Below are 27791 nucleotides of genomic sequence, written 5' to 3' on the forward strand. Positions count from 1 at the left end.
CACATGTAAATGACTTACTTCACTTAGCATAATGTCCTCAAGCTACATGCATGTTGTTGCAGGATTTCCTTCGTTTTTATGGCTAAATAATATACCATCATGTATATCCACACCACATTTTCTTTATTTTTTCATCTGTCCTTGGAAACTTAGGCTGTTGCAGTGTCTTGGCTGTTGTGAATAATGCTGCAGTGAACGTGGGGGTGCACATATCTCTTTGGGATATTGATTTTATTTCCTGCAGGTAAATATCCAGATGTGGAATTGCTGGATCACGTAGTATGTCTCTATTTAATTTTTGAGAAACCTACTCATTGGTTTTTATACTGATGATACCAATTTGTGGGCTTACCAGGAGGCTCAGTGGTAAGGAATCCTCCTACCAGTGCAGGAGACTCAGATTTAATCCTTGGGTTGGGAAGATCCCCTGGAGAGGGAAATGGCAACCCACTCTAGTGCTCTTGCCTGGGAAATCCCATGGACAGAGGAGCCTGGTAGGCTACCTTTTGTGAGGTCACAAAAGAGTTGGACACGACTTAGTGACTAAACAACAACAGTACCAGTTTACATTCCCAAGGTACAAGGGTGGGAATGTCAACTGGCATAGAATGATAGCCATTCTAAGAGGTGTAAAGGGATACCTCATTGTGTTGTTTTTTTTCCTAAAGTACATTGACTGTATTTTCCTCCATATAAAGCTATTGCTTAATCTTTTTAAATTGAAGTATAGTTGATTTACACTATTATGTTAGTTTCAGGTGTACATCATAGTGATTTAATATTTTTATAGATTAGCCTCCATTTAAAGTTCTTAGAAAATAATGACTGTATTTCCCTGTGACATATAATGTATCCCTGTTGCTTATTATTTTATATATAATAGTTTGTACCTTTAATTGGATTATTTGTTCTTTTGCTGTTGAATTATATGAGTTCCTTTTGTATTTTTCTTATTAACCCCTTTATCAGGTATGTGGTCTGCAGATATTTTCTCCCATTCTGTTGATTGCATTTTGATTTTGTGATTTTTTTTTCTTCTGTGCAGAAGCTCTTTAGTTTGATGTTGTCCTGCTTGTTTATTTTTGCTTCTCTTCTTTCTGCTCAGTGTCATATCCATTGAATCATTGTCAAGATTGCCACCAAGGAGCTTTTTCTCTATGTTTTCTTCTAGGAGTTATAGTTTCAGGTCTTATCTTTAAGTCATTAATCCATTTCTAGTTATTTTTTTGTGAGTGGTGTAAGATAGGCGACCAATTTCATTCTTCTGCACATGAATATCCAGGTTTTTTAAGCACCATTTAATAAAGAATATCTTTGGCCTGTTGAATATTCTCAATTATTTTGTCAAATATTAATAGACCATATATGTATGAATTTATGTCTGTGCTCTTGATTAGGTACTGTTGGTCTGTGTGCCTATTCTAATGCTAGCACCATACTGTTTTGATTTCTGTAGCTTTGTAATATAGTTTGAAATTAGGACATGTGCCTCTAGCTTTGGTTTTCTTTCCCCTCAAGATTGCTTTTGCTATTCAGGGTCTTTTGTAGTTCCATGCAAAATGCCATTGAAGTCTTGTAGGGATTTCATTGAATCTATAGATTACTTTGGGTAGTATGTACATTTTAAGAATCCATAAATAAGACATAGCTTTTCTGTTTATGTTTTCTTTAGTTTCGTTCATGACTATCTTTTAGTTTTCAGTGTAGAGATCTTTCACCTCTTTGGTTAAGTTTATTCCTAAGTATTTTATTGTTTTTTTTTGCTGTTGTAAATGGGATCACTTAAAATTTTTTTCTCAAATAACTCATTAGTGTATAGAAACACAACTGACTTTCATTTGTTAATTTTGTATCCTGCAACTTTACTGAATTTTTTCATTAGGTTTTTTTTTTTTGATGGAATCAAGGGTTTTCTCTATGTAAGAGGATACCATGTGCAAAGACAGGAATTTTTCCTTCTTCCTTTCTAATTTGGATACATTTTGTTTCTTTTTCTTGCCTGATTGCTCTTGCTATCATATCAGATACTATGTTTAATAGTAGTGGTGAGAGTGGGCACCCTTGTTTTGTTCATAATCTTAGAGCAAGAACTTTTTTACCTTTCAACATTGAGTATGATATTAGCTGTGGGCTTGTCATGCTGAGGTTCATTCTTTCTCTACCACATTTCTTGAGAGTTGTTATTTTGAATGGGTGTAGACTTGTGTCAAATGGTTGTTGTTTTTTTTTTTTTAACCTATTGAAATAGTCATGTGATTTTTATCCTTTTATTCATATGATGTGTTACATAAGTTATTTTCATTTGTTGAACCAACCTCACATCCTTGAGAGGAATCCTAATTGATTATGGTGTATGGTCTTTTTATCCACTCCTGCACTCTTGCCTGGAAAATTTCATGGACAGAGGAGCCTGGTAGGCTACAGTCCATGGGGTCGCAAAGTCAGACATGACTGAGCGACTTCACTTCCTTTCTTTCTTTGATTATTCATTCAGTCTCCTTCATTATTGGTTTATTCAGGTTTTCTGTTTCTTCGTGATTCATTCTTGGTAGATTATATGTTTCTCAATATTTATCCATTTCTTCTAGATTTTCCAATTTGTTGGTGGATAGCTGTTCATAGTAATCACTTATGATCTTTGGTATTTTTATGGTATCAGTTGTTATGTCTCTTCTTTAATTTATCATTTTATTTATGTGTTGTCTTTTTTTGTTGTTAGTCTATCTAAAGTTTGTCAGTTCTGCTTTTCTTTTCAAAGAACAAATTCTTAGTTTTCATCTCCATCGTGTTTTTATTTTTCTATTGTATCCTCTATTTCATTTATTTCTGCTGTAATCTTTATGATTTCCTTTTTTTTTTAATTTTATTTTATTTTTAAACTTTACATAACTGTATTAGTTTTGCCAAATTCTTCTAACTTTGGGCCTAGTTTGTTCTTTCATAATTCTTTAAGGTGTGAAGCTAGGTTGTTTACTTGAGATCTTTCTTTTTTCTTGATGTAGGCATTCATCACTATAAATTTTCCTCTTAAAACTGCTTTTGCTGCACCCAGTAAGTTTAGTATGTTGTAGTCCCATTTTTGTTGTCTCATAATAGTTTTTGTTTTCCATTTTGATTTCTTTCTTGATCCAGGAGTATGTCCAGGAGTGTGTTGTTTAATTTCCATGTATTTGTGAGTTTTGTACTGTTCTTATTATTGATTTTTAGTTTCATTTCATTGTGGTTGAAAGATACTTGATATAATGTGTACTTTCTTCAATTTTTTGAAAATTTTTTTTTATTTGGGTTGAGTGTATGATCTATCCTAGAAAATATTCTGTGTATTCCAGAAGAATATTCTGTTGCTATTCGGTGGAACATTCTATGTATGTCTGAGAAGTCCACTTGGCTTGTAGTGTTATTCATATCCATTGTTTCCTCATTGTTTCTGTCTGGATGATCTCTCCCTTGTTGAGAATGGAGTATTGAAGTCCCCAGTTAATATTATATTTCTGTCTATTTCTTTTTCTGTTAGTATATGATTTATATATTTAGGTGCTCCAGTGGGTACATGATATATTTATAATTGTTATCTCTTCTTGATAGTTTGACCCCTTTATCATTATATAATGACCTTCTTTGTCTTTTCTGACCATTTTTAATTTAAAGTCTATTTTTTTTTTATGGTGTAGGTATAGCTATCCTGTTTTTTGGTTAATGTTTGCTTGAAATATCTTTCTCCATCTCTTCACTCTTAGTCTGTGTGTGGCCTTAAAGCTAAAGTGAGTCTCTTGTAGGCAGCATACCATTGTATCTTTTTTTTTAAAATCCATTTTGCCAGTTTCTGTCTTTTGATTGGAAAATGTAATTCATTTACTTTTAAAGTAACTACTGATAGATAAAGATTTATTATTTACATTTTGTCAGTTGCTTTCTGACTCTTTTATAGATTCTGTGTTCCTCCTTTTCTTCTTGTGTTGTTTGATGAGAATCATCTTTCTGGATATCTGTCCTACCTTTAGTCTTGACCTATCAATTTTGGGAGCAGGATTTATTATTCTCCATGTCTTATTAACTCTCCAAAGTCATCAAGCAGATGTTCTTTGAAATGTTCAGTTTTTAAGCTAGATGATTGATCCGAATTAATTTACTTTATTGAAAGCTACTGAATTGAATATTTAGGCCACAAAATATTTTATCATTTCACTTTTTATTACCTTAAAAACTAAGAGAAGTTAATTTTGAATCTTTTGCAATTTTGTATTATTGGGTTTTCTAATGTTCTTTTTTTTTTTTTATGGTGAACATAGTGATGCAAAGACCAACCATGTTGTTTTTTAGATCATTTTATAATTTAACAATTTTAAATATGAAGAAATTATTAAAGTAATTTCTTAAAATTTAACCATTTTCATTCATTTTTTTCATTTAGTATGTTGCTTATATAGTGGCACTGAAGTTAGTAAGCACCTCAATTACAATAAGAGAAAATAGAAATATTCCAGAAATACTGAAAATTCAGATAATTGGTCTTGGCACCCAAGTATCTCAGCGACCAGGAGCACAAGCACTTAAGTAAGTTTTAAAAACATATTATTTCAATTTTTATTTGTAGGTGTGACTTCAGGCCAAAAAAATATAGTGTAGTTAGCATAAAAAATTGATTAATAGTAATTCCTCTCTGTTTTTTTCCTTTAGCATGTGAGTATGGTCATTTTATTTGAGTTTGCTTTGTTACGAAACTATGTGAGAAACTCATTATTTGTTCTCTTGGTTCTTTCTTTCACAAATATTTCTTGTATACTGTTTCAGTTCATAGATTTGTTACTATGAAGACTATGCATAAGAACAGTAACTTTTTGTTTTCAAGGTGTTTATGGTATAGTTGATAAGAGAAGAAATACAGAAAGTTAACTTAAAATCTGTATAATAATTGGATTGGCCAAAAAGTTTGTTTGGGTTTTTTCTTAAGATATTTTGTGCTTCCCAGGTGGTGCTGGGAAAAGTGGTAAAGAGCCTGCCTGCCAGTGAAGCAGACATAAGAGATGTGGGTTTGATCCCTGGGTGGGGAGGATCCCCTGGAAGAGGGCAAGGCAACCCACTCCAGTATTCTTGCCTGGAGAATCCCATGGACAGAGGAGCCTGGCAGGCTACTCTCCATAGGGTTGCATAGAGTCGGACATGATTGAAGTGACTTAGCATGCACGCATTATGGAAAACTCCAAACGAACTTTTTGGCCAACTCGGTATTTCAGAGCTCAGAAGTAATAAAGAGCTGCAATGTTAAATACTTTAGGATTAATGCTGTACAAACTCAGCTGTGGAAGGGAATAACTGGTCTCAAAGAATGGGGACTTAGCTTAATTGATTGGAAGGACCAGCAGGAGCAGGGATGAGAGAGAACAGCTTTAGCGTCACATGAAACCGGGAGATGAATCCCATGAGTTAAGTGTAGCATGTATTCATGTGACAGTTCTGCAGTGTTTTGAAGCTAGCCAAAGCAGGTTTTCATGAGGATTGGGAGAACAAAAAAGTAAACCAAATCAGGGGAAAAAAAGAATCCCAGACTCTGTGGGTAGTTAAATGCCAGGTTAAGGAGTTTGGACTTCAACTCTGGATGATAGACATGGTCCTGATTCTCAAAGGAGTTTTTTTTAAGGGAAATTTGTACTTCAAACTGTTATATTGCAAAGGATCTTATTTGTAATACTTCTTTTTTCCTCATTGGATTGTAGAGTGGAAGCTAAATTAGAACACTGGTATATAACAGGTCTGAGACAACAAGATATTATACCATCACTTGTGGCTTCAATTGGCGATACTGCATCATCCTTGCTTAAAATTGAATTTGAAACCAATCCAGAGAGTAGTACTGCTGACCAGACTCTGGTTGTTCAGTCTCAGCCTGTGGAGGTCATCTACGATGCTGTGAGTACAAGGAGAAAGTGAATCTTAATCAAACACATCTTAGGCTTCTGACATACGGTTTCTTGTTTTTCCTTTTTCATATTTAACCTTTATTTACCTAGCAGCTCCGTTTAGTGATACTTTTTTCTTGTTTAAAGGGCAGTACGTGTTTAGTTTTTTATATTTATTTATTTGGCTGCGTTGGGTCTTAGTTGCGGCATGTGGAATCTTGGTTGTGACGTGTGAGCCTGTCTGCTCCGTGGCATGTAGGACCTTAGTTCCCTGACCAGGGATCAAACCGGAGTCCCTGCTATGGAAGGTGGAGTCTTAACCTCTGGACCACCAGGGAAGTCCCAGCAGTTAATTTTGATTTTTAATATACTACAGATTTTTTTTTTCTACTGTAAGATATACTACCTATGCTTGTGTTACATTTTTTTAAAATGGTAATATATTCTTAAAGAAGTCTATGCTTTTATACCAACTAACTACTCACAAATAATTATATACTGACTTTCTACTCCAGTTTCTTTTTGCTTATTCTCCGTTTCTCCTCAGTGTTTGTAACCAATTTAAGGAACTTTAGGAGCAAATAAAAGAATTTTAGATACTGATCACATGAGAAAAAAGCGTTGTCATTTCTGTGTTATTGAAACAGCTGGCTCCAGTTCTGTATCTGTAGCTCCGTCTTTATCCAGACTCTCTTAATTCATCTTGAGCTAGCCAAGACGTGGAAGGCTGTGGTTCATTATTCCGTCACTTGTTGTTTGGCCCACTTTGTGTTTTAAGATCTCTGACTTATTTTTCCTGTACAGTTATGGAAATAAATTCACAGTGTGGGTAAGAGGCAGAACTTACTGTTTTCTCTGATTTTTAAAAAAATTTAAATTGTGGTAAAATACATATAATTTATCCTCTTAGTCATTTTTTAAGTGTATAGTTCAGAAGTGTTAAGTACATTTGCACTGTTGTACATCCAGTCCCCAGTACTCATTCTTTCTTGCAAAATGTCTGATTTTTAAGTTAAAGTTTTAGATGTAGGTAAGGGCAGAACAGTTTTCTTATTTCCTTTCTAAACTTTAGAGCACAGGGGAATCCAATTGCGGTATACATTCTGGTGGCTAAGACTAGAAGTAATACCCCATTGCTACATCAACATGATACCACCAAACATACTCAAGGTCACCTTAATGATATGCACACCTTTGTTGCCTTCTCAATAAGCTTAACTGGCCTATAACCTTTTTTCAGGTTCTCCTTCCCTCCAGAAGGAGATGTAGGAGGATAGCTTATCTTTGGAAGTGCCGTCTCAGTTCAGAGCCAGATTTGATTAGAATTAAACTGTAACTTTAGAATTTATAATATGAAAAACACTGTGTATAACTTGCTTATATTTTCAATGATTTTACAGAAAACCATCAATGCAGTGGTTGAGTTCTTTCAGTCAAATAGGGGATTGGATCTTGAGCAAATAACATCAGCTACATTGATGAAGCTGGAGGAAATTAAAGAGAGAACTACTACAGGTAAAGAATTTGATGCAGAAGCAACATCTCAACTCAAAAAATTTTTTCTCTTCTAATGTAAACACTACATTTGAAATAGTGTAAGTAGCTTTTTCTTAAATATACCTGCCAGACTGGGTGAGAAAGAGAATGATATGGGGCATAGATGATTCTGTCAGCTGTTCAGTTTAGGAACCTGTGCTGCAGAGTAAACTTGAAATGTAGAAGTTCCCTGTCTCAGTTCTTAAGCAACAGTTCACCATGCTGTGTGTGAATTGAGTTTTAAAGATACATACTTTTGTGCATCATGGCCTCTAAATTCAAGTTACCTACTATATCTGGTTACTTAACTAAAGTGAAAAGTAAAAGTCGCTTAGTCGTATCTCACTCTTCATGACCCTGTGAACTGTACAGTCCATGGAATTCTCCAGTCCAGAATACTGCAGTGGGTAGTCTTTCCCTTCTCCAACGGATCCTCCCAACCTGGGGATTGAACCCAGGTGTCTTGCATTGCAGGCAGATTCTTTACCAGCTGAACCATAAGGGAAGCCCAAGAACACTGGAGTGGGTAACCTATCCCTTCTCCAGGATTGGGTAGCTTATCCCTTCTCCAGCGGATCTTCCCGATCCAGCAATTGAACCCGGGTCTCCTGCATTGCAGTCAGATTCTTTACCAACTGAGCTATCAGGGAAGCCCACTTCACTAAAGAAATAATGAATTTTTCAATCTCTGACTGAAATACTAGGTGTGTTAGGTTTATTGTATTATGCAGTGTGATTGTTTCCCATTGATCATATATAATTTAAACTTACATGCCAAGTGGAGGACCTAATCTGTGAAAAGAACGTCACCGACATACTTTTCAAGTGATATTCTTTTTCTCGTTAATAATATGATTATATTAATGTATTTAAATTTAGCTGTTTTTCATCATTTCCTTTTTTTCTTGTAGGACTTACACATATTATTGAAACCCGAAAAGTTCTTGATTTAAGGATAAATCTGAAGCCTTCTTATCTAATAGTTCCACAGACTGGTTTCCACCATGAAAAGTCAGATCTTCTCATCTTAGATTTTGGTACCTTTCGGGTAGGTGTGTGTGCATTTCTGCCTGCCCATGTTGCTCAGCTTCGTAGCTAGCTGTCAGATAGTTTGCTGTTTTTCTCTCAAAGTTCACTTAAACTAAACCCAGACTTACTTCTTGTTAAGCATTTTGTCACGCTTAACATAGATTGTGTAGTTTCTATGTATTTTGTGGCTATTCAAAAAAAAAATACCTTACATTTTCTGAAATGGTGGATGATTTGATATTGAAGGCTGGATTAGTGCTGTCTTTTCCTAATTAGAAAGATGCACCTCTAGTTTTCAAGCGTTCCTAGGTTTCTAAAATCTAATTACATAGTTTTCTTTGTTCATTTATATATCTTGAGAATAGAAAATTATGCAAACATGATTATATATTTGTTAAATCACTGACAACAACTATTAGAATAAGAGAACTCCAAGGGCGTGGATGTTGAACCTCCCAGCATTCCCATCTTCTGAGAAAAAGTGAAGATTTCAAAAACTGTTGTCCTGAATTGATCCTTGATTCCTTTCGGCAAAGGGAAAAGGAAGTTGAGATTGGAGCTGAATTCTAATGGCCTAATTATTCTTTTATGTAGTGGGGAGAGGAAGGAATAAAACCTTCTGTTTTATGGTGGAGAGTTTAAGATGAATTGTAGGGGAACTTGATCCACAAGTAGTGACAATTCCTGAGAGCCAGGATTTGTTGCATGTTTAGACAGATTGAGAGAGAGTTCTTGTAACTCATCTTCTAATTAATGTCAGCATGCTGAGTCCCTGTTATCCAAACATAATAGAGACGTATGCTCATATGGTATATTCCAAATAAAATATTTGCTAATAACTATCAGAAACTGGAGCAAAATGTGAATTCATTAAGAGCAATATTTTAATTTTATTTAGGCTTTAAGAAAACAACTTATGTTGATATATAGATTTTTCTGTTAAAAAATTAAGCTTTCTCTCCATTTTAGCTTAACAGTAAAAATCAAGGTTTGCAGAAGACCAGTAATTCATCTCTGGAAGAAATAATGGATAAGGCATATGACAAGTTTGATGTTGAAATAAAAAGTGTGCAGCTACTCTTTGCAAGAGCAGGTAAACTGTTGCTCAGTTTTCAGGATCTTGAAATTATGTTGAATAGCTTTGGTAAATAGATATGTATGTTCGCATGTATATCATCCCTGATGACATTTTGAACATGTATGCTGCTGGTCACTTAAGAGAACCAAATAGGAGCCCCTCAGTGAAAATCTTTGTCACAATTCCAAATAGAGATGGTGGCTGTTCATCTTCAGGTACTTAGTACTGTTGGTATCTAAGTCCAGTCGCTGCCTATTTTTTTTTTTTTTAATGTGACGTAAAACTCCCGTAAAACACAAAATAGAAGTTGCGTTTAGCTCACGTTCCTCTATCCCAGTGTGTTTGGGATGTCTCAGTGTTGTTTCCCCTTGCTGCCTTCATTTCTAAAATGTTTTACTATCAGCCTAGTTTTTATTTTGAGTAGTATTACATTTGATACTTGAGAAGTATGGATATAATCTTTAAAGGTAGTGAACTTATTTTCCAAAAGCTTTGGTGTTTTCTGCTTAAATGAAGATCACTGGTTCTCTATACTTCTTTAGTATCTAGAAGCAATAAATATTTGCAAAATATCCTTGAGTATATATCACTCTGAGGAAGGTCATTGGAGGAAAGGACGTGGCTTCTATGTGCAGAGTATATACTATAGTGGGAGTGCTGAGATTTATTAAAATATAAATACATAATGCTGTACTTAGTCTTATAGATAGAGCCTGAATATTAATTTCTTGAAGAGAAGTACCTGTACAGACCATTAAAGCTACTTTTTCTTTTGTATGTACTTAATAGTAATTGTTTGAATTATAAGCAATAAAAGTTTATTTATTGCCATCAATTAAGATACGTGTAGGGTTCTGTTAATCATTGGAAGTTTGTCTTTACAACCTTCTTATTTGGAAGAGAAGTGACTATTGTTCTTTTCTTGTCGTAAAATCTTGCTTGATAAAACTCATTTTTCCTTTAGAATAATTGCCAGAAACTTCTTTGTTCTTTTTCCCCTCCCTGTTTTCTCCTTTTTCTTTTCCTGCAGCTCCCCAGCCTTGATCTCTAATTCTGGAATCAAAGGCAGTAAATTCCTAAATTATTTTCTCTGTTAGCTTTAAAATGTAAGATGTTATAAAAAAAAATTCTTCAAATAAATATTTAGAATTATTTGTATATCATAGTCTTTGACTTTTGTCAATTAAAAAATATAGGTCATTTAGCTTGTATGTTGAAAGAAGTAAAAGTCAGTATTATTGAATATATTTGTAAATTATTTCTGATCAGTTTTCCATAGAACATCTGATAATCTAAAAATAATTATTTAATAAATAAAAATAGTGATTTAAGTAAAAATTTTTTTAAGATGAAAACTGGAAGGAGTGTCGATTTCAGCATCCATCTACTATGCATATATTGCAACCCATGGATATTCATGTTGAGTTGGCCAAAGCAATGGTGGAAAAAGACATTAGAATGGCAAGGTAATGTATGAGTTTCCTTTATATTATAAAATCAACAAGGTGAAATAATTCTGCATCAGTTACTGAATTTTAAGAAACCACAGCTAGGTTTCTAAAGGGCACAAAAAATATGATTATCTTATAGCAGAAATACATTTTTAAGAAAATGTTTATTTGAATTATATATCACCTCTCTTCTTTCAGAAGCATTTGGGCTTTCACATCCTGTTAACGTTGGTTGTCCCTGTTTTTTTTTTTAATTAATTTTTATTGGAGTACGGTTGCTGTACAATGTTGTGTTAGTTTCCACTGTGCAGCAAAGTGAATCAACAGTATGTATATCATGTGTTTTTGGATGGATCAAATTCAAGGTTCTATATTAAAAAAGAAAATCTTTAAAAATTACAAGCTGTTTTGATTATGAAGCCATAGAAATCTTGAGAATAAGTGAATGGAAAGTAGAAACTGAATTTTGAATTTAAGTAAATAATTATGATATATTTTTGTTGCCTTTTTAAGAACAGTCTTATTGAAGTCTTATGGACATTCAATAAGCTGCGTCTGTTTGAAACATACATTTTGATAAGTTTTGATGTAAATGTTTTTCTATGGAACCATCTCCACGGTCAAGATCATGAACACGTCCATCATCCTCAGAAGTCTTTGTGCTGCTTTGTATTCTGTCCCTCACATCCCTTCCTGCCAGCTTCTCTCCCCTCAGTCTCCAGGAAACATTGATCTGCTTTCTGACACTCCCAGTTTGCTGGAGTTTTCTAGACTTTTATATAAATAAAATCATACAATTTCAGTTCTTTTTTTGACTTCTTTCATTATAATTGATTTGAGATTTATTTGTGTTGGGTGTATCGGTAGTTCATTGGTACTCTTTATCAGTTGGATGTTAAACCAGCCATACATTACTAGATAAACCTGTTTTAGTAATGTATTATTCTTTTAAAATGTTGAAATTGCTTGCTAAAATTTTGTCATTAAGTTTTAAAACCTTACATCTCTGTTTATGAGGGCTGCTGACCTGTGCCTTAGTTTCTTGTTTTGGCATCAGTGTGTCAGGTCTCAGGGAGGGAAGTTGTGTAGAATTGGTATTTTTTTCCTCCTTAAACATTTGGTAGAATTTGCCAGTGAAACCTCTTGGGCCTGGAGTTTTCTTTCTGGGGGAAGTTTAATACTATGTCAGGTGCTGACAAATGCTATAAAATTAATTAAAGGGAGGTAAGGAGGTAGAGAATGATGGGGTGGGTACTCTTTGATGTTTAGAATGACAAATCTTTAACACCAGCAAATAAGTTATATACAGTGTTTTAGGTTTTAAAACATAGACAATTTGTGTTCACAATATCTTCCTAAAAAATAAGTTTTGCTTAAGATAGTTTGGCTGCTTAAGAAGGATACAAAACTTGGCTTACGTAGAACTTCCTATTCCCTGACAGTGTTGAGACATTAATGTAATTATATTAAAACATATCCAAGGTAACTTTGACCCCACAAGGTAATCTCCTCTCCACTCCCTTCCCTCTTCCATAGTATAGAGAAGCTGGACCTTGAAACCTTAGAGTTTAATTAATTATGTTTTTAGATTTAAAGTATCCGGAGGGCTTCCTTTGATGCACGTGAGAATTTCAGACCAGAAGATGAAAGATGTGCTATGTTTGATTAACAGTATACCCTTGCCACAGAAATCATCTGCACAGTCTCCAGAGAAACAGGTAAATGGAGATAATAAAAATTCTAAATATCTTTACATCTTTATATATGGTGAGTTTTTTTCATCTTTTTGTGAGCTGTTTTGTTTTTCAGTATTGTTTACAGCCAGTTTCATTTATGTGATTTTTTTTTGAGGTTTATTGTAGTTGATTCTGTACACTGAGTAAATAAATAAAGACTAGCCTTTGGTTGCTACTGTTTTGGAGTGATGGTATAAAGTCTCTTGTAGGGAATAACGGAAACAAAGATACATAGATGAAAGGAAAAATGTTCTTCACTTTTAGGAAATGTGTTTTAAGTAAAAGTAGACATAGAAACCAGACATGGTTGTCTGAGGCCTTACAAATTGCTGAGAAAAGAAAAGACGTGAAAGGCAAAGGAGAAAAGGAAAGATATACCCATTTGAATGCAGCATTCCAAAGAATAGCAAGGAAAGATAAGAAAGCCTTCCTCAGTGATCAGTGCAAAGAAATAGAGGAAAACAATAGAATGGGGAAGACTAGAGATTGCTTCAGGAAAATTAGAGATATCAAGGGAAAATTTCATGCAAAAATGGGTGCAATAAAGCACAGAAATGGTATGGACTTAAGAGAAGCAGATCTTAAGAAGAAGTGGCAACAATACACAGAAGAAAAATATAAAAAAGATCTTCATGACCCAGATAACCACGATGGTATGATCACTCACCTAGAGCCAGACGTCTTGGAATGTGAAGTCAAGTGGGCCTTAGGAAGCATCACTAGGAACAAAGCTGGTGGAGATGATGAAATTCCTGTTGAGCTATTTTAAATTGTAAAAGATGATGTTGTGAAAGTGCTGCACTCAGCATGCCAGCAAATTTGGAAAACTCAGCACTGGCCACAGGACTGGAAAAGGTTAGTTTTCATTTTAATCCCAAAGAAAGGTAATGCCAAAGAATGCTCAGACTACTGCACAATTGCACTCAACTCACACTCTAGCAAAGTAATGCTCAAAAGTCTTCAAGCCACGCTTCAACAGTACATGAACTGCGAACTTCCAGATGTTCAAGCTAGATTTAGAAAAGGCAGAGGAGCCAGAGATCAAATTGCCAGCATCCGTTGGGTCATCAAAAAAGCAAGAGAATTCCAGAAAAACATCTACTTCTGCTTTATTGACTATGCCAGCCTTTGACCGTGCGGATCACAACAAACTATGGAAAATTTTAAAAGAGATGGGAATACCATACCATCTGACCTGCCTTCTGAGAAATCTGTATGTAGGTCAAGAAGCAACAGTTAGAACTGGACATGGAACAACAGACTGTTTCCAAATTGGGAGAGGAGTACGTCGAGGCTGTATATTGTCACCCTGCTTGTTTAACTTATATGCAGAGCACATCATGAGAAATGCTAGGCTGGATGAAGCAGAAGCTGGAATCAAGATTTCCGGGAGAAATATCAATAACCTCAGATATGCAGATGACACCACATTTATGGCAGAAAGCGAAGAAAAACTGAAGAGCCTCTTGATGAAAGTGAAAGAGGAGAGTGAAAAAGTTGGCTTAAAACTCAACATTCAGAAAACTAAAATCATGGCATCTGGTCCCATCACTTCATGGCAAATAGATGAGGAAACAGTGGAAACAATGACAGACTTTATCTTTTTGTGCTCCAAAATCACTGCAGATGATTGATTGTAGCCATAAAATTAAAAAAAGCTTGCTCCTTGGAAGAAAAGTTACGACCAACCTAGACAGCATATTAAAAAGCAGAGACATTACTTTACCAACAAAGGTCCAGCTAATCAAAGCTATGGTTTTTACAGTAGTCATGAATGTATGTGAGAGTTGGACTACAAAGAAAGCTGAGCACTGAAGAATTGATGCTTTTGAACTGTGGTGTTGGAGAAGACTCCTGAGAGTCCCTTGGACAGCAAGGCGATCCAACCGGTCAATCCTAAAGGAAATGAGTCCTGAATATTCAGTGGAAGGACTGATGCTGAAGCTGAAACTCCAATACTTTGACCACCTGATGAGAACTGACTCATTTGAATAGACCCTGATTCTGGGAAAGATTGAAGGCAGAAGGAAAAGGGGATGACAGAGGATGAGATGGTTGGATGGCATCACCGACTCAATGGACATGAGTTTGAATAAGCTCCAGGAGTTGGTGATGGACAGGGAAGCCTGGTGTACTGCAGTCCACGGGGTCACAAAGAGTTGGACACAACTGAAAGACTGAACTGAACTGGAGACATAGAAATCTTTAAAATGTTGCCAAACATAATGATCATTATAAAGTTTTCATGTGTGTTAGACTTAAAAGTCCTAGATCACTTTACTTGGAATTGATCTTTATAACATAAAATATATGTTGGGCTTCCATGTATTTTGAAATGAAGTTTGAGATAGCCAACTAATATTGATACTATTTTCCAGAAACCTTGGAGAAGATGTAGGGTTACTATTGTAACAGACAGCAACTGAATGACACAATAATAAGCAAACTTACCTACTAGTTGTACATGATTCTGCCCTTTTAAATGCAAGTGGTAGTCTTAATAATAAGTAAACTCCAGCCAACCATTAGTTAGTTGATTGTGAAGTGTGCTTTGTTGGAAGATTTGTGTGCTGTATATGTGTCTTTGCAGCTTTCACTCACTATTACTTTTTAAGTATTTATCTCATTTATGTACATCTGCAAATTAGTATGTTTAGAAAACTTTTTGTATTATTTGCTAGGTATCCTCAATTCCTATTATATCAACTAGAACAAAAGGCCTACTTGGTACGCCCTTGTTGCTGGATGGCGTTGAATCAGGTAAGGAGAGTAAAATGTTCTTTATTAAACAAAATCTATCAATTAGTATATTGAAATACAATTTTGACAAAAGAATTGTGAAAGTGTTGTAGTATTTGACTGGTTTTATTTCTGGTTGTGCTACTAACCAACAGTGAGACTTTAAATCATTTATTTTTATTTATGGCTGAGTTTCTTTGTTTGTATGAAAGTGTTTTTGTGATTGATAGTGTTTAAGATTCTAAATAACTCCTCTTTTTTTGGCCCTGATCTCTGCTTGAGTCTTTTCTTTATCTCTGGTCTAACTGATCTTTTTTGATTTTGAACTGGAATGTAAACTTGATGAAGGCAAGGATAATGTCTGTCCTGGTCACTCTAGTATCCTTAGTGGCTAGTACAGACTGATATGTGATAGATGATATCCAATAAATATTTTATTGAAAAGTGAATGAATAAGCTGAAGTGAAAAGCAATCAGAAATGTTGAAGAAGGAAATAGAAAGGCAATTTTATTTTATATATGATTATCCCATGCCAGGTTGAGTTACTTTGTGGGACTTAGAAAGAAGCTGTATTATGATTCTGAATATGAAGGTTTTGTCTAATAAATGAAGTTTACTTCTGAACTATTTCAGTTTGAGTGTTTTACGCAGTTTTCGATGGACATTCTCTCAAGTCAGTTTTCTTCCTTTAGAATCTGATGATGAGTATTTTGATGCTGAGGATGGAGACATACAGCCTAGTAAAAGTACGAAAGCGTCAGATGTGAAAAAAGCTCCTGAGGCCCCAAATGAGGAGCTCATTAATCTTCTACTAAAGTTTGAAGTTAAAGAGGTATGTGTATTTGTTTGTCCATAAATATATTCTTGTTACTGCTGTCCTTATAAACAAGTCTCTTGCTAGACCCAAACATTAAATATATTTAAAATATGGTATTCTATCTTCCCTACTGCCACAAATGCATGCATGTGTGTATACACACACACACAGACACATAGTTCTAAGAAAATAAAATGTTATTTTGTAAAAACTGATATGTGTGATCTACAGTATATCTGATCTAGGAAAAGCTTGAGACTGTCAATTAGGATTTTCTTTTCTGTAGAAAATTTCTGTGACATATTTACTTCAATTTTTTCAACTTTTAATCTAAAGAATATAGTTTATTTTCATGCTTATAATTTAGAAAAATGCAAGCAACCTAAAATTGCAGCTGGCTCAGACAGTAAAGCGTATGTCTACAATGCGGGAGACCTGGGTTCAATCCCTGGGTCGGGAAGATCTCCTGGAGAAGGAAATGGCAACCCACTCCAGTATTCTTGCCTGGAAAATCCCATGGATGGAGGAGCCTAGTAGGCTACAGTTCACGGGGTTGCAAAGAGTCAGACACGACTGAGCGACTTCACTCACTCTAAATTTGCAGCATTGTCTTTACAGTCATTAAGTCATGTAATAATAAAAGGAAACATTGACATGGAGCGATGTTCACAGCATATTTTTATTTGGGGAAAAAAAAGAGGTTACAGTTCCAAGGATATAATTCCATTTAGAAATTAAAACGTGCAAACACATCTTTTTAAAATAAATGATAGTGTTCCTCTCTGCATGGTGAGTTATAGTTTTTCGTTTTCGTTTTTGCCTCTTTGCTTTTTATGTACTAAGGAATTTTAAATGAAAATCTGTTGCTTTGGAATAAAACAGAAAAGGTATAAAAAGGAGGTGTTTCTTAGTGACTGTTTTATACCTGAGTATTATTGGGATTTGTTTAAAGAAAGACGTATTCTCCATGTTTAGCCTTTGAATTACTTGTCTCTCATATTTCCATCTAACATATTAGAAAACCCCTTGACTTTACCTTCATAAGATTCTCAAATGATTTCCCTTCTGTTCCATTGCTTCTGCGGAGTCCAAGTCATCATCATCTCTTGCTTGGACTATCGCAGAAGGCTCTTAACTGTCTCCCTGCTTGTATCATGTACTCTGTTCTCTGCACAGTACCTGGAGTGATCCTTTGATAGGGAAAGTCAGATCATGCTTTGCTCATAACCCAATAGAGGCTTTCCATCTCACTCACAGTAAAGTGCTAAATTCTTCCCATGGCTACAGTGTTTTACATGATCTACAAGTCACACCATGTGACTTCTTTGGCTTCATCTGCAGTTCTCTTCTGCCTTGTTCATTCTGCTCCAGCCACATTTCATTCATTCCTTCAATAAATATTTATCAATGTCAACAAATACCAGGCGTCATTTTAAATAATAGAGCTACAGCAGTGAGCAGATTTCTTGCCATGTGGAGCTTATGTGTGCTTTTTTTGTTTCTTATATGCACCAGCACATATTCTTTGTGCTTGCTGTTTCCTTTGCCTGGAAAACTCTTTTCCTGTATGACTTGATTCTTTATTTCCTTCAGAAATGCTAACTTACTAGAAAGGCCTGACCACCCAACATAGGAGAGTAACCTTTGCTTTCCCCTAACGTCCCTAGCAGAGAAGGCAGTGGCACCCCACTCCAGTACTCTTGCCTGGAAAATCCCATGGATGGAGGAGCCTGGTAGGCTCCAGTCCATGGGGTCGATAAGAGTCGGACACGACTGAGCAACTTCACTTTCACTTTTCACTTTCATGCATTGGAGAAGGAAATGGCAACAACCCACTCCAGTGTTCTTGCCTGGAGAATCCCAGGGTCGGGGGAGCCTGGTGGGCTGCCGTCTGTGTGGTCACACAGAGTCGGACACGACTGAAGTGACTTAGCAGCAGCAGTGTCCCTAGAATGTCAGCTTCATGAAGACAAGGACCTTGTCTGTCCTGGTTATTTTGATGTTCTAATTGGCTGACACTCTCTTATACATGGAAGATGAAGCTCAATAAATATTTTTTAAAGTATTAAATTAATGAACTAAAGTGGTAAACAATCAAAATCATCTAAGAAAAAATAGTAGTGTCATTTGAAATATTTTTCCCAGTTTGACCTTTTTTTTTATGCCATTCCAAATTTTTAAATATTTATATAGTGAAATTTATCTAATTTTTTTCTTTATATTCTAGTTTTAGGGTGTGTTTAGCATTTTAGTCCCAAAGAAGGGCGAGGCCAAAGAATGTCCAAACTACCGCACAGTTGTGCTCATTTCACATGCTAGTAAGGTAATGCTCAAAACCCTTCAAGCCAGCCTTCCATAGTGTGTGAACCAAGAACTTCCAGATGTACAAGCCAGATATAGAAAAGGCAGAGGAACCAGAGATCAAATTGCCAACATTTGTTGGATCATAGAAAAAGCAAGGGAATTCCAGAAAAATATCTGTCTCTGCTTCATTGACTGTGCTAAAGCCCTTGACTGTGTGGATCACAACAAACTGGAAAATTCTTCAAGAGATGGGAATACCAGACCACCTTACCTGGTTCCTGAGAAACCTGTATTCAGGTCAAGAAGCAACATGAACATGGAACAATGAACTGGTTCCAAATCGGGAAAGGAGTACGTCAAGGCTGTATATTGTCACCCTGCTTGTTTAACTTACATGCAGAGTACATCATGAGAAATGCTGGGCTGGATGAAGCACAAGCTGGAATCAAGATTGCTGGGAGAAATATTAATAACCTCAGACATGCAGATGACATCACCCTAATGACAGAAAGTAAAGATGAACTAAAGACCTTCTTGATGAAGGTGAAAGAAGAAAGTGAAACACCTGGCTTAAAACTCAGCATTCAGAAAGCTAAGATCATGGCATCTGGTCCCATCACTTCATGGCAAATGGATGGTGGAACAATGGAATCAGCCCATGTTCCCAGGCTCCAAAATCAGTGTGGACAGTGAATGCAGCCATGAAATTAAAAGACGCTTGCTCCTTGGAAGAAAAGCTATGACAAACCTTGACAGTGTATTAAACAAGCAGAAATATCATTTTGCTGACAAAGGTCCATCTAGTCAAAGCTGTGGTTTTTCCAGTAGCCGTGTATGGATGTGAGAGTTGGACCATAAAGAAGGCTAAGCTCCACAGAATTAATGCTTTTGAACTGTGGTGCTGGAGAAGACTCTTGAGAGTCCTTTGGACAGCAAGGAGAACAAACCAGTGAATCCTAAAAAGAATACTCATTTCCTGAATATTCATTGGAATATTCATTTGAAGGACTGATGCTGAAACTGGAGCTTCAGTACTTTGTCCACTTGATGTGAAGAGCTGACTCATTGGAAAAGACCCTGATGCTGTAAAGATTTAGTGCAGAAGGAGAAGGGGGAGATAGAGGATGAGATGGTTGGATGGCATCATTGCCTCAATAGACATGAGTTTGAGCAAACTCTGGCAGATATATCGTGTAGGAAGGGGAAGCCTGGTGTGTTGCAGTCCATGGAGTCACAAAGAATTGGATACGACTGAGCAGCTGAACAATAACAAAAATATTTACCCATGATTTTATTTATTATTATATGATATGAATGCTTTCATTTATTTTTTTTATTTTAATTTTCCTTTTTTTCTTTTATTTTTTAACTTTACAATATTGTATTGATTTTGCCATATATCAAAATGAATCCGCCACAATGCTTTCATTTAAATTACTGATTTATTTGACACTTATTTTTGTTTCTCAATTGTGTATTGAATTATCTTACAGGACTGTTTTACTGTTTCTGTTTTTCAGTTGACACTCTGATTTTCTTAGATATATGTTTATATCACAGCTGATAATATTAGCTTTTGCTTTTTCCCTGGCATTTGTATTATTCTAGTTACTATGTCTGGCTTATAGGTTTTCCCAACATGTAGTAGTCCAAAACAATTGTTTTATCTTGCTAATAGTTTTGTGGGTTGGGAATTCTGGAAGAGCCCATTTAGTAATTTTTGCATGTGGTCTTTCATGTGCTTTTAGTCAGATTTGACTGGAGTAGCAGTGGCCTGAATGAACACTCAGAGGGCCTCAGGGATGGCTCAGTCATGAGGCTGGCAGTGGGTACTGGGTCTTGACTGGGGCTCAGCTGGGCTTGTTGCTCTTGGCCTCCTGAGCATGGCAGCTTCAGGGCAGTTGAACTTTTTATTTGGCAACTAGCTTCCCCCAGAATGAGAAAGCCTAGGTTGACGTTTCATGGCCTTTTTGACTTTGGAAATCCTTATGGTACTCTGTACTCTATTGATTGAAGCAGTTATAACCCTGCCCAAATTCTAAGGGAGGGGACAAAGACCTCCATCTCTTGATGGAGATCAAAGAGCTTGCATGTTTTTAAAAACATATATGTTTTATTTTGTTGGCTAAATATACTGACTGTCATTTCTGCTGTAAATCTGAATAGTAATGTAATAGTAAACATCCTTGTCTTACTTTTTACATTAATGGTGATGATTCTTTTATCACCAAACATGACTTTTAGTTTTGAGGTATAGATTTTAGAAAATTGTATGAAGGAAGAATTCATGTAGTTCTATTTTTACTAAATTAAAAGAGTAAATCAATAAGGTTATAAAATTTCATCACAATTTCTAGATAGATGTAGTTATATTCTCATAGAGTTTAAAATGATAACATGCAATCATGGTAAATAGCTTGATTGTAATAGAAGAGTATAAGCAAAATTTCTATTATTGTCTTGATGATATATATGAAGAAGGATTTTGTGTTTTTAAGTATGATTCAGAGTACTTTCTTTGGCTATCCTGATTGTTTTAGGTGATTCTGGAATTTACCAAACAACAGAAGGAAGAAGATACAATTCTAGTGTTTAATGTTACTCAGTTAGGAACAGAGGCTACAATGAGAACATTTGATTTAACTGCGGTATCTTATTTAAAGAAAATCAGCTTGGATTACCATGAAATTCAAGGTAATAACCATAAAAATAGAAATAATAGACAATAACAGCTTTATTATCACTTTTGAGTATATGAAACACTTATATTTATTTAGTAATAATTATAATAAATAATAGCTAGAAGTGTTCTAAGCATCTTATAAATAGTAACTCATTTAACCCTTATAACAATGCTATGAGATAGGCAATGGTATTATCTCTAGCTTTCACAAGAGGAAATGAAGTTGTAAATTGGTTCCATAATTTACCCAAGATCACACTGCTAGGTAGTGGCTGAACCATGATTAAAACCCTAGAAATCTGGCCCTAGGGTCTATATTCTTAACTACTATGATCGTCTGCCTCAGAGAGTCCATATAAATCCCCATTATATAGGGTGTATTACTCCCATTTTACAAACAAAGGAAGGTTAAATAGAGATTAAGTGGCTTATTCAAGATTATGCATTTTATGAATGGCAAAATTTAGAATTTATCTCTGGTCTTATAATATTGAAATCCTTTTTCTTTCAATTCAGTAGTGTTTGTATATCAGAAACAGCATCAGGTTATAAAAATTAAAACAATGGGACATAAAATTAATTCTCAGTAGCTTTTATGGTTTATTCATTCCAGGGTACATCTTGTGTACTCACTGGATGTTTGAGGAATGAAGGAATGAATCCACAGTAATTTCCTAGGTTATTATTTCCCTTAGAGAAGATTATTCCAGTGGAAAATTCTGAGCTGTCTCATAAACAGGAGTTATAAGATTGCAAATAATAAAAGATGGATAAAACAGTGGATAAGTCACGTCTCCCTCCCTGGCTTCCGGAGGCAGTGACTGGTATATCTTCATGAGATTATAGAGGATATCTGGTAGTACCTGTTAGCAGTTTATTTGAAATACTTTTTTTTTTTTCTTTTCCTTTAATCCAGGATCTAAAAAGAAGCCACTTCACTTGATTAGTTCTTCTGACAAACCTGGGTTAGATCTTTTAAAAGTGGAGTACATTAAGGTAAGGGTCATAGAATGTTTATATATTTATTTTAATACTCTAAGCTATCCTCTGGGAGGGAAAAGATGAGAGTAGATTATTAAAGGCAGTTGTTTTGTGCCATGGCTTTGAATCACAGGGATATCTACTGTTTCTCTTTCCATTTGTACACCTTCTTTCTCTTTCACTTAAGTACAGGACTAGGATTTTACAAAGCCAGACTTCTTGTCTACAAAGATGGAAGCCTGGATGAAATAAATCCTCCTGTCTTCTGGGGGACATTTGTCCACCTGCGTTCATTGCTTGTGTAGGTGATATTTGGCTGGGTATCCTACCTCAGAAGGGATGCAGTCAAATTGGATTTGATTGAGTAGAGAACTGCCAGGGTTTGGAAGTGACTCAAAAGTATGTTATATGAAGAATGCTGCAGGAACTGATGGCATTTGGTTTCATTCAAGATTAGTTGATTTGTTTGATCATTCAATAACTATTTATTGAATGTCTTTTGTGTCAGATTCTGTTACGCATTTGGGATACAGAGATGAAAACATTCTCTATTCTTAAGGAATATGTAGACCAGTAGGGAGATAGGTAAGCAATAATTAAAATATAATGTGTTTGATTCTTTAATAAGGAAGAACACAAAGCGCTGTGGGAGTGGGGAGGCAGAGATACTGATCTAGCCAGAAGGCTTCTCACAGGAGGTAAAACTTTGAATTTATGTATTCCCGAGGGACAGAACTTGAACCAGTTGGTAATTATGATGGGAGATGGGTTTTTGATTCAGTGTGAAGACCTCATTAAATCAAAGTTCTCTAAAGTTTGGAGTTCTAAGAAAATGAGATTTCTTTTCCTGGAGATATCCTAAAATAGACTTCTTGAAGACTTTCTAGTGGGATTTAAACATTAGGTAATAGATGGGCTGGGCTTCCCTTGTGACTTAGCTGGTAAAGAATCCTCCTGCAATGCAGGAGACCTCGGTTCAATCCCTGGGTTGGGAAGATCCCCTGGAGAAGGGATAGGCTATGCACTCCAGTATTCTTGGGCTTCCCTTGTGGCTTAACTGGTAAAGAATCCACCTGCAATGCAGGATACCTGGGTTCAATCCCTGGGTTGGGAAGATCCCCTGGAGAAGGGAAAGGTGACCCACTCCAATATTCTGTCCTGGAGAATTCAAAGGACTGTATAGACCATAGAGTTGCAAAGAGTCGGACAGGACTGAGCGACTTTCACTTCCTTTCACTTTCTAATAGATGGGCTAGACTACCTTGAAACCTTCTAGCCTTCATAGTTTATCCTTCTGATCCCTAGCCATTTCCCAAAAGTCAGTGATGCCATGCTCTCCTCTGTTTAAAGGAGGAGGACAAATTTGTACTCTTATAATAAATAGATTTGGATGTAACTTTAAAATAATGATAATACAATTAAATATATAATGTATTTAAAAATGCAGTTGTAACTGAATATAAATAAATTAATGATTATAAGTAAATGATTTGTTTACTTTGGTCTTAATTTCTTCCTTAGAACTTTTTTTTTTTTTTCAGGCTGATAAGAATGGACCCAGTTTTCAAACTACCTTTGAAAAAACTGAACAAACATTTAAGGTAAAAAATACTATCAAAAGACTACATCCTATTTGGAAATAACCTATTCTGGAAGTCTTAAGTATCCTTTGAGGAACCATTAGAAGTTATAAATTAACCTCATAAACGTCTTTCATACTCTGTGTTTGTGATTCAGGATAATAATGCTCTTATTTTAACTTACTGTATCACATCCAGATTATTTCTAAAGGAGGTAATGGTGTAGATGAGGGAACTTTAACTGACGAAGAACCAACAGGATTCTGAACAAACCAGACAATATCATTTAATGCAGGGCTCAGAAAGAATGTGAAATACAAGGAGAGATGCTGAGTACTCTGGAGCCACACTAAGGTAGTCCAATAGAGGAAGAAGAGGCAAAATGTTGTTTTAGGAAACATTAAAAAGAAAATGAGAGAAATGAGTTTCAGATTTTATCTTGGAGATGTGGGAGAATCTATTAAATATTGATTCTTCCTTTTAATAATTTTTATGTCCACTTAGTGTTTTGAAGCAGTGAAAACAAATTCTTTTGAATAAAAAGTGAGTTTAAAAAAAAAAAATTTCACTTTGGGATTTCCCTGATGGTCCAGTAGTTAAGACTCCACGCTCCCAATGCAGGGGATTGGGTTTGATCCCTGGTCAGGGAGCTAGATATCCTGCATGCTGCAACTAAGACCTGGTAGAGCCAAATAAATTAAAAAACAATCAATTTACTTTTAGAAAATCATATATTCTTTAAAGCAGTTTGTTTTCTATTCTAGCTTTTTGGAGTTACTGTTTTAAAAAATATATTTTTTCCTATGAGTTGTGTATTCTTTTTTTAATGATAAGATCATAATTGTGGTAGAAGATCAGTGACTGAGTCACTCTTAATTGCATTTTTTATATTTAAATCTCATGCATATCACATTTGAAATAATTTATTTACATAGGGGTAACACACGGTGATTCTGGAGTTTCATGCGCTAACATATATTTTATATAATCATAATAATCAGTCATTGAAGATTGAGAAAAGCCATGTATATGTGGAATATTAGAATGACCATTACTGGCAGATTATATACTCTATGATAATTAGGCTTAGGGAGTGGAATAATTAGGTTACCTTGATCCCCAAAATATATTAAGTGTAATTTATTCTGCATATAGTCCCTATTTAAGGATTGTGGGTTGTAAGTCTTCCTTTCCTCTTCCTTCCAAGTAGTATAAGGCAGTGATGCAAACCTAGTTAGGAGCCTTTTGCATTCATCATATGGAGACTACTGGTACAGCTGGCCTGGGAAAGTAATTTTCTTTCTAAAATATTTCTAGGTGGCTTTTTCATCTTTAAACCTGTTGCTGCATACACAAGCTCTTCTCTCTTCTATTAACTACCTGACAACCATTATTCCATCAGATGGCCAAAACATGAGTGATACCAAGGACATACAGGTTTCTACTGAAAAACAGCAAAAAAATTCAGCTCTGCAGAAGGGTATGAAAAACACGGTTTGTTTCTTGTTAGAAAGGGTTTTAGAATTGTAGAGCCAAATGGGGAATCTTAGAGACCATCTAGTTAGTCATTTACATGCCATTTCCCCTCCTTTTGTTCTTTTCTTCAAGCTAAGTCATACGTGGGTGCCTGATATGTTAGATAAATGTGATTAATAATGTTTTTTTTTTTTTTAATGTCTGTTTTTGTTCTTATTTTGTTGTTGATGGGCAATGCCTTTATCAGGGTACTAAGGGAGGAAGACCTGTATTGATTTTGAGCTCTTCCTCCTCTCTCAGTGGCTCCTGAATGGGCTCCATAGAAGACCAATCATATCTAACATTTTGCAGATAAGGAAATCAAGACCCACAGATATGAGGGCCAGGAGGCAAGGTTATCATTGAATTGGAAAAGAGCCCAGCTTTTGAATCAGAAAGAACTCAGTTCAAATCCTGACTCTGCTACTTAAACTGTGGGACCATAGGCACATTATTTAGCTTCCTTGAGTTCAGTGTCCTTGTATTTATTTAAAAGTTTTCTTGCTTTTACATTATAAAAGTAACACCTCACTATTGCAAGTGCAAACTACAGAATATATAAAGCGAAAAAGTGTTTGAAATCTTTAAGAACTTGAGACTTCTGTAATTATTTTAAGCCGAACACTTAATATAGGGAAGAAACCTTCATAGAATATGTAACCCTAGAATCCCACTGTGATAGAATTGCTTTGTTTATTTGCAGTGGTTGTATCCTCTAAAGACAGTGACATTATTCACTTCAGGCTGTTTGCCAAATTGAATGCTTTCTGTGTTGTTGTTTGCGATGAGAAGAACAATATTGCTGAAATCAAGATTCAAGGTAAAAGTTCTCATGATCTTAAAAATCATTGAAAAGATAAGGTTTCTTTTGCAGTGCTAAAGCATGTATACAAATGGAAGCCTCTGAGCTTTGAAAACTGGCTTATTTTATGACATAATTGGACTGCATACTTTCTTTTTAACTCTTCAAGAGCTAAACCACATATACTGGTGATTTGGACCTTTTTGAGAGTTGTCTCTGGAGAAGGAAATGGCAGCCCTCTTCAGTATTCTAGCCTGGAAAGTCTCATGGACAGAGGAGCCCAGTGCACTGCAGTCCATGGGGTCACAAAGAGTCAGACACGACTGAGTAACTGAGCACGCACACACAAGTGTCTCAGAGGTGAAAGGAATATTAATGTCATTGTAGGGATGCTCCTGATGAGCTGAGCTAAGTGTCAACCCAGAATTCAATTTAAGGTCTGTGAATATGCTTTAGCTTGGTACAAATACAAAGCAACCTTATGAAGAACAAATCCTAAGAGCCCATTATGTTCTTTTAGGCAAAAGCTGCTAAAATGAGTCTAGCTTTTTTCTCTGACTCTATCTTTATAAGCTCATTGTGATCTGGTAAAGGTAAAGAATATGTGTAATACAGTTCTTGTAGAACTTAAACCCCAGAAAACTAGGCTTTTTCTGTGTTCTTTCTGAACTGGCAGTGCATCTACTAATCTGAAGTTGATTCATGAAACTTTTATAGTCTCCATGTTAATGACTGGATATAAGGTATAAAGAATTTACTAAAATCCTAAGATAATCTGTTTGCACTAGATGTAGTTTCTTCACAAGGTTGAAAGTTCAAATAATTATTTTGTAATGAATTTATATGCTTCATTGTTTATAAAACCAAAAATATCTAATATTGCACTTATCAATTGAGAGTTCAGACATTGCTAAATTTATGAAAATATCACCTACAAAATAAAGTTATGCAATAGAAGAAAAATCTTAAGATCTTATTATGGTATCTGTAGAAATTAAAATAATATGCTTCTTTTCAGGACTCGATTCTTCCCTTTCTCTTCAGTCAAGAAAGCAGTCACTATTTGCCAGATTGGAAAATATTATTGTCACAGATGTTGATCCTAAGACAGTTCATAAAAAAGTAGGTGACAGTAAATCATTAATATTTTTTGGTGAATGAGAGATTTTATTTTAATATATATTTTATTTTTTAAAATGCTAATGAAATATATTTTGATAGAAAAATGTTTCTATAATGATTATAAACACTTTTCAATAGGGATTTTATTTTGTCATTGTCATTGTTCATCCACATTTCTGCTTTTCAGGCTGTGTCAATAATGGGAAATGAAGTCTTTCATTTTAACTTGGATTTGTATCCAGATGCTACTGAGGGGGATTCCTATACTGACATGTCCAAGGTGGATGGTGTGGTATCACTCAATGTTGGCTGTATTCAGATTGTCTATCTCCATAAATTCCTCATGTCACTTCTGGTAAAATCACCATTTATATATAGATTTTTTTGACTTAGAAGTACTTAAGCAAGTCTGATAATTATGATTGCAATCTTAAAACTTTGAATTTTAGGATGTGCATTGATTTGATTATTGATATTATTTATGGATTAATGTAGAGGTCAAAACCTCTCTCTAACAGTT

The 27791-nt window shown here is 35.2% G+C and overlaps 1 protein-coding gene across 1 annotated transcript in view; it reads left to right on the forward strand.

Annotated features, from left to right (window-relative positions):
* VPS13C (vacuolar protein sorting 13 homolog C) overlaps nucleotides 1–27791 on the forward strand; it is a 183005-nt gene that overhangs the window by 60087 nt on the left and 95127 nt on the right. The window contains exons 17-32 of the mRNA XM_055537746.1: nucleotides 4412–4554; nucleotides 5715–5907; nucleotides 7298–7412; nucleotides 8345–8481; nucleotides 9432–9555; nucleotides 10889–11006; nucleotides 12580–12709; nucleotides 15409–15487; nucleotides 16160–16299; nucleotides 21129–21282; nucleotides 22188–22267; nucleotides 23794–23853; nucleotides 25150–25312; nucleotides 26051–26167; nucleotides 27168–27271; nucleotides 27459–27626. Coding sequence (XP_055393721.1) covers nucleotides 4412–4554; nucleotides 5715–5907; nucleotides 7298–7412; nucleotides 8345–8481; nucleotides 9432–9555; nucleotides 10889–11006; nucleotides 12580–12709; nucleotides 15409–15487; nucleotides 16160–16299; nucleotides 21129–21282; nucleotides 22188–22267; nucleotides 23794–23853; nucleotides 25150–25312; nucleotides 26051–26167; nucleotides 27168–27271; nucleotides 27459–27626 — 2025 coding nt within the window. The remainder of the gene's footprint in view (nucleotides 1–4411; nucleotides 4555–5714; nucleotides 5908–7297; nucleotides 7413–8344; nucleotides 8482–9431; nucleotides 9556–10888; nucleotides 11007–12579; nucleotides 12710–15408; nucleotides 15488–16159; nucleotides 16300–21128; nucleotides 21283–22187; nucleotides 22268–23793; nucleotides 23854–25149; nucleotides 25313–26050; nucleotides 26168–27167; nucleotides 27272–27458; nucleotides 27627–27791) is intronic.

Source organism: Bubalus kerabau, chromosome 10 (assembly GCF_029407905.1).
Source record: "Bubalus kerabau isolate K-KA32 ecotype Philippines breed swamp buffalo chromosome 10, PCC_UOA_SB_1v2, whole genome shotgun sequence".
Lineage (NCBI taxonomy): Eukaryota > Metazoa > Chordata > Mammalia > Artiodactyla > Bovidae > Bubalus > Bubalus kerabau.